We start from the raw sequence: 8,542 nt of genomic DNA on the forward strand, positions 1-8,542 counted from the left end.
TGTTAATGCCCCAGCAGAGCAAATCACCTGTTGTAGAGCTCAGGCTCTCAAAATCAGTTAAGTTACAAAGAAAAAAAACCTGAGCTGAAGTCTGATTGACAGTGGAAAGAGCCCAAAGCTGGGGAGCTGGCTCTGCCTTGAGCTGATAAACATGCAACAGGGTCTGCTCCTTGCTCTCATCTTTACCTTGGATGCTGCTGGGCCCAAGCGTTGCTGTTCAGTGGATTAACCAGGATTGTAAGGCTTTTCATGCCTTCTTGTTGGGTTCAACAGATGTAAAAGGGAATTATCACTTCGACACGATATCAAGACTTTTTTTTTTAAGCTGATGGCAGATTACTAAGGCTGTATTCTTGTTTAATTTTAGTGTGTTAATTGATGGGATAATGAGCATTGATTATATGTGTTTTGGCTGCGTCATTGCAATTACAGGCTCTGTTTTATTCATGAGCCTGTCCTAAAGAACGCGCTAGAGATCTAAGACAGCTTAAACCTCTCAGAAAAAGGCTCTGAATTGTTTGAGTAATGACACTCTTAGATGGAAAATTAAAGGTTCTCTTTTCCCATGCTTTTTAAGATAATTAAAATCCACGAACGGTAAGGTGGTGAACATCCTTATTCATTAGCCTTCGGTAATTTAGCTTCTACTAAATGAGGAAAACATTTTAATTCTCTAGGCCATCTGTTGCAGTCTCCTTTATGTGTCCTGTTACATAAGGACTCATTCTGGGAAGTTTTGACATCACCCCCTATCCTTTCCCTAGAAGGATGCGCTGGATGAGGTGGCTGCGATTGCTGCCTTTTACCAGCCGCCATGGGATGAAAGCAGCTGCTCAGTGCTTGGTGTCCCAGCAGGGAATGCTGACCTCTCTAGGAAAGGATCCACGGCAAGGAAGCGGGCAGTGTGAGACACAGCCTGTTTTCTAATAGCAAGATTTGTGCCAATAAATAAAATAAAACAGATCCCTCAGCACCGCCTTGCAGAGACTGCTTTAATCCCAAGCATTTACTGATCCTGAGATCACCAGGTATTGCTTCCATTATTTATGGGGCACGGCTGTGGGCAGGCTGCTTGTACAGAGCTGAGCTTGCAACCACCTGTTTGCTGTTGCTTGAGTTGCTTAGAGATCACAAACGCTGATCACAAGAGCAATGTGCGGCTGCAGAGCCAGCATCCCCAGCACCAAGCATTACTCTGTCAACCCTGCGCCCACCACGAAGAGCCCTCCAGCTGCAGCAGGCATGCCCAAGCGGTGAGTGATGGCTTTAATCTTTGCATCTCTAGTGATTTCTGCCTGTAAATCATTATCTGGGTGTGTATTTCTGCAATTAGCTTTCTGGGACTTGACAGAGGTTGCCATGCCTCTCTCTGGCAATTTAACGATCATCGAAACAGCCCCATTTTCAGTCTGTCCTTGCAGGGGAGGGGTTCCATCCCTGAGCATCCCTGGAGTGTTGGTCTTCGTGTTGTGAAGGAAAGCTTTTCTCCCTTGGGAAGTCCTGGAATTCCAGGGGATTAAATGCAGTAAACATGAGCAAGGTCATCCAGGAGGAACTATACACATGCATCAGGTGATAACCGTGCCTCTTTTCTCTCTCCCTTCAGCATACCCATAACCAAGCAGCTGGCATCAATAAAAGGTAAGGGGCTCCACCCTCAGCGTTCAAGATGTCTCCTCTCCTACTCACCTTTCCCTTAACATCACAGTCAAACCACATCCAGGATCTAACGGTAACTGTGAGCAGGGAGTGTAGGGTTTTCAAGGTGTGTTTTAGGAGCAAGGAGAGAAGCCCAGCCAAATATTTCAGCAAAAATTCCAAACACATCACAAAGCTAGTGCGAAGCTCTGCTGCTGATGCTTACTAGTTGGGCTATGTTTCCCTGCCAGGAGTCCTGGGAGCCAACACCTATCAGGAGGTGGCTGGCAGGTCCCTTTGGGGACCAGAAGGGCTCACCCTAACCCCTGTCCTTGCCCAGCATACCCCAGCTGTGATAAAACCTGCACTCACTATGGGACAGGAGGTATGGGGCTGGCCCACTCCACATAAAATCTAGGCTAGGTCCTCTGTGGGTATAGACACTTTCAGGTTCATTAACTTTAATGAAATGGCACTGATTGCTACCCACTCAGGATGCTTCTGACAGATTCCTTTCAATTATATCACAAACACTGCTTTTTCTGATAGGCTGGTTACTTTTTTCCCCCCCTAGCTCTAGAAAAAGGCTCAGACCTTGAAAAAGCTTTTGCTACTGCTGCACTGGTGTATAACAACTCTGCTGACCCTGAGGGCAAACTCAGCAAAGCTGAAACCAAGAGCCTGCTGCAAACCCAGTTTTCAAGATTCATACAGGTGAGAGAATCCGAGCATCTTGGGCCCTGTTCCACTGCTGTGTGTGCATCCATCCATGGGGTAATCCCAGGTGAGATGCCACTAGGCTTGGTGCAAACATCTTTAGTTGATTAGACATAGTCTCAATATAAAGCGAGAACATGGAGTTTGGTGAGGAGTGGCAACAATAAACCACTGTTGTTGCACCTGCTTGAGCTCTTGCTAATAAGGCACTGTGATCACAAACCAACGAGGAAACAAGCCCTTGGATGATGACAAGTCCTTGTGTGTTTATGGGATAAGAAACCTATGGCAATTGATTAGGTGGTTGGTGGTTTGCCAGAGCACTGGCCTGATAGGAGGATTGTCCCCATGCTGCAGAGGAACTTATCCCACCAGTGAGCAGCAGGGTGTGGAAAGCTCCTCCTATCCATCTCTCAAAACCAAAAAGAACAGGAGTTTTATCTAAGTGGTAAAAGTACATTTGTAAAACGAGTGCCTTTTTTGGTTTGGATTGAGGGTTTGAGAGTGTGTGTGTATTTTGGAGGTCCCTTCCAACCCCTACAGTTCTGTGATTCTGTGATTTTGTTTGTTGTTTGTTTTTTAATCAATTAAGTAAGTGAGAGAGATATTTAGGACTAAAACATATGTACCACATGAAGATAAAACATCTTCCATAGCAACAGCAATATCCAACAGGGTAGAGAATGGCATCCATTGAATTGATGTGTCTTAAAATCCACAGCTCCTATGAACTTAGTCAAGGACCTGTCTCGATTACTAAGGTTGGGTATTTTTTATTTCTTCATCCCCGTTTTACTGAGGAACAGGGCTCCATTGCTTCCCAGCAGAGCTGCTGGCACGCTGCTGCAGTTACCAGCTGCATGCATCACTGCCTGGTTTTCCGTTGTCATTGGGCATCTTCTGAAGAATGCGTTCTGGATTCACATGGTTGTTCGATATTTCTGATGGAGTTTCTTGGGATAACTTTAGAAAAAGTAGTGTGAGTGTGGACTTGAAAATCTGAATAGGAAGATAGAAAATATGTTAATTGTTACATAGGTGTCTTGCCTTGTTGTGGGGTTCGTGTTTTTGTGTTTGGTCAGTTGTTTTTTTTAAGGTGATGCAATAAAAAAGGATCTTTGTGCTTAATGTTGTTTTTGTCATTGATGATTCTCCACAGGGCCAGGAAAACAAGCCGAAGTACCAGGAAATTATTTCTGCCCTGGATGAGGAGCCAGAGAAGAAAATTGATTTTGAAGATTTCATGATCTCGCTGGTCAGCCTCGCTCTGCTGTCTGACCTGCTGCAGGAGATCAAAAACGTGAAATCCACGAAATGATGAGTGCTTTGTAAGGAAAGCAGGGGTGAAACGCACACAGAGATAACACTGAGTGCTGCATCCCTTCTGCTCTTGCCTTTGAAATGGAATAAAGCCTTGCCCAAAGCAGCTACCTGTAGGTGATGTGCTGGTTGGGGTTTTTGCTGCTCCGGAGCTCTGAGTGCCAATGGAGCAGTATGTATGGGGCTCCCAGTCAGCAGCCAGGGGAAAACCTGCTGCAGGTTTTGGTAAACATCGGCTTGAGTCCATGTGCTTGGCAACCCACTGCTAAGCATTCTGAATGGAGCTTTATTTATTGATGCATTTGTTTTTATTTCCTCCTCCAGGCTCAATGGGTGACCGCTATGGAAGGAATTTCAAGTCCAGTGTTTGCAGTGGTGTGCTTGTGTAACCAAGGGGTGAGCTAGGTCCACGTGTCAACCGAGTCCATGGTTTCATGAAAATGTGAGGAGAAGAAAGCAGATAAGGGATAGTCAAGAGAAGGGATGGTGGGCAAAGGGCACCTAACGAAGCACAGGTTTGATAACAGAGCCAACAAAGCAGTGCAACCCCTTTCATTTCCTTTTCTTCCTAGCTAGAAAAGAAGACAATGACAACTATTTAGCTTTGGTACATAATTTTTTAAACAGGAAGGCATCAAATGCTTTGGTGCTAAAAGAGGGGAAATTAGTGTCAGCTGAGTAACAAGCTTTAACTCCTTGACACGAAAAGGGTTTTAGTGTTCTCAGAGCTAAGAAGATGACTTGTAATGGATTTTGGTATGAAGAAAGAAGAGCTGCAGCAGGGGGTTGGAAGCCAGCTGTTTTGGGAGAACAGGTCTGCATCATCATGCAGCATGGGATGGAGCTGAGAGGAGTGTGAATAGGTTTCAGAAGGGAGCTCAGCAGGCAAGGTGCTGCTCCATGGGGCTGATCTCAGGGCAAAGATGTTGTCTGGAGGTGAAATATTCACAGATTAAAGTGAAGATTTAATCTGGTAGCTTCACCTCCAGGAGTATCATGGCTTTGTATCGGTAATGTGCCTTCAGCCTCTTCCTCCAACCCCTTGTTTTCAGCCCAGGCAGAAGATCTGTGGAATCGTACAAAATAAGCAGGTAGGAGAAGGATTGAATGTGAGTCCCTAGAAGGCTTTTCCCATTACTGAAGTACTGAATACATAGCACTGCTTTGAAAAGCTTGTTTGAGAGACACTCAAACTTTTCAAACCCCAACTTTGAAATAAGGAATTTCTTAATATCCCTCTGTTACAACAAAAGACAAAAAGAACAATACTGTGAAGCCAATTAAGAAAGTGTTCTTTGAAGTTGCTAAGGCCCTAACACAGTTTCTGTTACTGGTGAAACGTTTCTTAATCTTGCATGACTTGAATTAATGACTTAAGAGCCTTTTATCAGATCAGCTCACTCTGTCATCTCATCATGTGCAAACCCTTCATATTCTAATGCAGCTGGTGTGATGCACTAGTGTTCAGACTGCCTGGATTCTATCCAAAGCCTTTGTGCAATGCGCAGCGGAAATCCAGAGTTGGAAGCATAACTCAATATTGAAACGGTCAGGAGGGAATCAGAGGTGCAGAGAAACTGTGTGCATGTAGCAGAGCTGGAGCTGGGTGCCAGAGCTTCACAGGAGTGTAGTGATTGTTTCTGAACAGCATGAATGGGATGTGCAGGTCTCCATCTGCATTCGTCTTTGACAGCCTTGCCTGATGCTCTAAAGCAGGGGGATGCAGGAAGATGTTAGTCTGGATATTAGGAAAAAGTTCTTTCTCAGAAAGAGTGCTGAAGCACTGGCATAGGCTGCTCAAGGAAGTAGTTGTCATCCCTGGAGGTGTTGAAGAGCTGTGGGGATGTGACACTGAGGGATGTGGTTGGTGAGCATGGTGGGGGTGGGCGATGGTTGGGTTAGATGATCTTAGTGGTCTCTTCCAACTTTAATGATTCTATGATTCTAAGAGCCCCAGCATCTCCTTCTAGACTGCAGTAGGCAGAAGTTTGCAGCTCGGCTGTGGAAGATGCTCTTTTATTAGCTCAGACTATTTGCGGCCGCTCCGAGCACTCAGCTGACAGCTTTGAAGCTGATCTGGCACAGACAGCATGTCTGGCTGCATCCTTGGGGAGCTGGCTAAAAGCTTGCTTAAAAGGCTACCGTTGTGCTTTATTTCATTCCTAGCTTGCTTCTATTGGAAGTGATGGGAGTTCATCATCGATTTCTCATAGCAGAGCCCACGCAAGTGCTAAGGAGTAGGCAGCTAAATTGATGAGATGCTAAATTGCATCTCCTCTGCAAGTGTGAACGTCCCATAGCTGATGTTCAATAGCTGATTCCCCCCCTTGAAGTGAAGGCAGCTTGAAGAGCAGCTACTCAACACCTGACCTCTGTGGGCTTGGGCTTGGGAAGCTCTGCAGGCTTTGGATCTCAGTTTTAAGTTCTGTTCTGAAAGCTCTGAGTCATACCCGCAGGTCTGCGTGCTTCCAAATGACTGCCAGAGGAGAAATGGGGGTCAAGGAAGCTTCATCCTCAGATCTTTGGCTCAAGAGGATAGAGTCATTCTCATACTCCAATTAGCACACCCAGGTCAATAGGTTCTTACTTTATATTTGGACTTAAATCTGCAGCCTGCTACACTTGGGAGGCCGGGACAGTCTGACTCTAGCCCAGTCTCTGCCAGGAACCCGAGGCCACGTGCACTGGGCTTGCAAACTTTCACAAAACTTTTAGTAAAGAGAAACGTGTTCCCCAGCTGGCTCACTGTTCTTGTACCCTCAGCAAGACCTGGCTGGGACCCTGGGGCTGAAACCTTACAGTCTGAGGGATGTGTTGCTGGGTGCCTCCTTGCCTCAAGGTGTTTGTCACTTTTTTTTTGTGTTGAATAGAACTTCTTAGTCCACCACAGCAGCAGATAACTCCCCTCCAGCCCTGGGAGCTCACTTCAGAGCAGATGACAAGCTTTGTCCCAGAATTATGTACTCTCCAAAGCACTGCAGTTTGTGAGCCACAAAGGAGCATTCAAACACCAATGGAAGAAAGAAAACCTCTTTGTTTTGGGTTCAGTCAGGGAAGCTAGATAAAGAAGAAATGGTGTTTTTTATGGCGCTCTGAACCAAGAGCTTATAATTCCTGTACTGACTTTTACTGCAGCCAGTAGTTTACATGGTTTCTGGTGAAGCTATATCTTCTCTCCTTGCTTGTCTGCTGCTCCCTCATCCCACAAGTGTTTATAGCCCTAGCTCTGTCTTCCTCCAGCAAATGCAAACAGTGCTCTGCGTTCAGCAGCCAGATACATCAGCCTGTCTTTCTAATCCCCAGCTGCACAAATCAGCCATTAGACTTAGATAGATTCAGAGCCACAGGACTTATCTTTTATTCATTGTTATTGTAGGAGTGAGTTTATGTTATGCACATCCACAACAAGAGCCAGTCTCAATCTCTGACATGTAACAAGGACGTGAAAATGTGATCGCCAAAATGAAAATAAAGGAATTCATGGGAGCAGCCCTAGGGCTAGCCCTAGTGCTGGGTGTCTGCAGCAGAATCTCCCCGAAGGTGTTCAAGAGAAGGGTAGACACGGCACTGAGGGACATGGTTTTGTGGGCATGGTGGGGATGGGTTGATGGTTGGGCTTTGTGATCTTAGTGGTCTTTTCTAACCTCAGTGATTCTATGCTTGTTGTGCATAGTTGGTGTAGTTCCGTTTTCACTCTTCCTCCCATTCAAAGGTTCTGAAAAAGCCAACTTGGGCAGTGGCAATCACTTCTGGGCCAAAACACAAGTTGGGTTGAGCACTTCTTTCTTCTTCCCCTTTCTCCATGGTCTGCTCTCCTCACCTGCTGTTTTCTAGATTTTATTTTTTTTTTTTTTCATCTGGAGATGCACAAGGCACGTGGTCATACACTACTGAAGTCAATGAGGGTTTGAGATCCTCAGGCAGACTTGTTTCAGGCCCTCCAGCCCAAATGGGTGCAGAAGCTCATTAGTGGGTGAAATCAAGCCCTTTTTGACCTGTTTGACTTGTGATGATCAATAACTGACATGCAGGATCCATGAAGCTCTTCCACCCTCACAACCCCCCAGCAGCAAGCAGCAGCTGCTCAGCCTCAGGGTATCCTCATGCCACCAGAGCAGAAGACAGCAAGTCACAGTGAGCAATCTATGCACAAGTCTTGACTTACTACTCATGATTTCTGCAGGGCTGAGTAAGGGTCAGTCAATGCTACCAAACAGCGAGCTCTCTGGGAAGGCAGCTAAAGCTAACATAACTTTCGGCTGGATAATTTCATGAGTGTTCACTCTCTGCTTCAGTCTGAAGAATGAAGCTGGGCAGTACTGGAAATAAACCAAGTATTCCTACATTGGAGACAAGCAAAAAGATCTACAGCCCAGTGCTGAGATTTTCCCTTCTCCAAAGGTGTCCCAGGGCCCTCCATCTATTCCTATGATTCTTGTTTCTAGGAATACATGCTGGTCTACTTTGGCTTCTGGGCTGTTGGAGGAAGTCTGTGTACAAATGCCAACCCATTTCCCACATCTGCTAGTGGATGTTCTTTGATTTAGTTCTGTATTTGTGTCCAGCTTCCACCTGATGCTCTTTTGGGGTTTGTTTGGAAACAGCATACACCAATAGTCACTCAGGTTAAGCCTCATGTGGTAGGTTGCTCCTGATAAGGTGCAAATACCACCATGCTCAGCAGGTGTGACTCTGCACCAAGGGAAGACCACTAACAGGTGATCTCCTTTTCCAAGACACTGCAACTAGTGCCAGAGTTTGCTCGGGTTCATGACCCCACTCTGAGGGTTTTATAGGATTTTGTCTAATTAATTTAAGAAAACAAATTGCAAAATTACCTTCTTATTAAAGTGCTCTCACTGCAGAA

The 8,542-nt window shown here is 45.6% G+C and overlaps 1 protein-coding gene across 1 annotated transcript; it reads left to right on the forward strand.

The window, feature by feature from the left end:
* Window positions 1-1,105: 1,105 nt before the first annotated feature.
* SNTN (sentan, cilia apical structure protein) lies at window positions 1,106-3,673 on the forward strand (the record flags this gene model as incomplete). Its single annotated transcript, XM_079540143.1, has 4 exons — window positions 1,106-1,253; window positions 1,607-1,641; window positions 2,213-2,352; window positions 3,515-3,673. Exons 1-4 carry the CDS (start codon window positions 1,153-1,155, stop codon window positions 3,671-3,673), a joined length of 435 nt encoding a protein of 144 aa, XP_079396269.1. The 5' UTR covers window positions 1,106-1,152.
* Window positions 3,674-8,542: the final 4,869 nt, after the last annotated feature.

This window comes from Tetrao urogallus, assembly GCF_951394365.1.
Source record: "Tetrao urogallus genome assembly, chromosome: 10".
NCBI lineage: Eukaryota > Metazoa > Chordata > Aves > Galliformes > Phasianidae > Tetrao > Tetrao urogallus.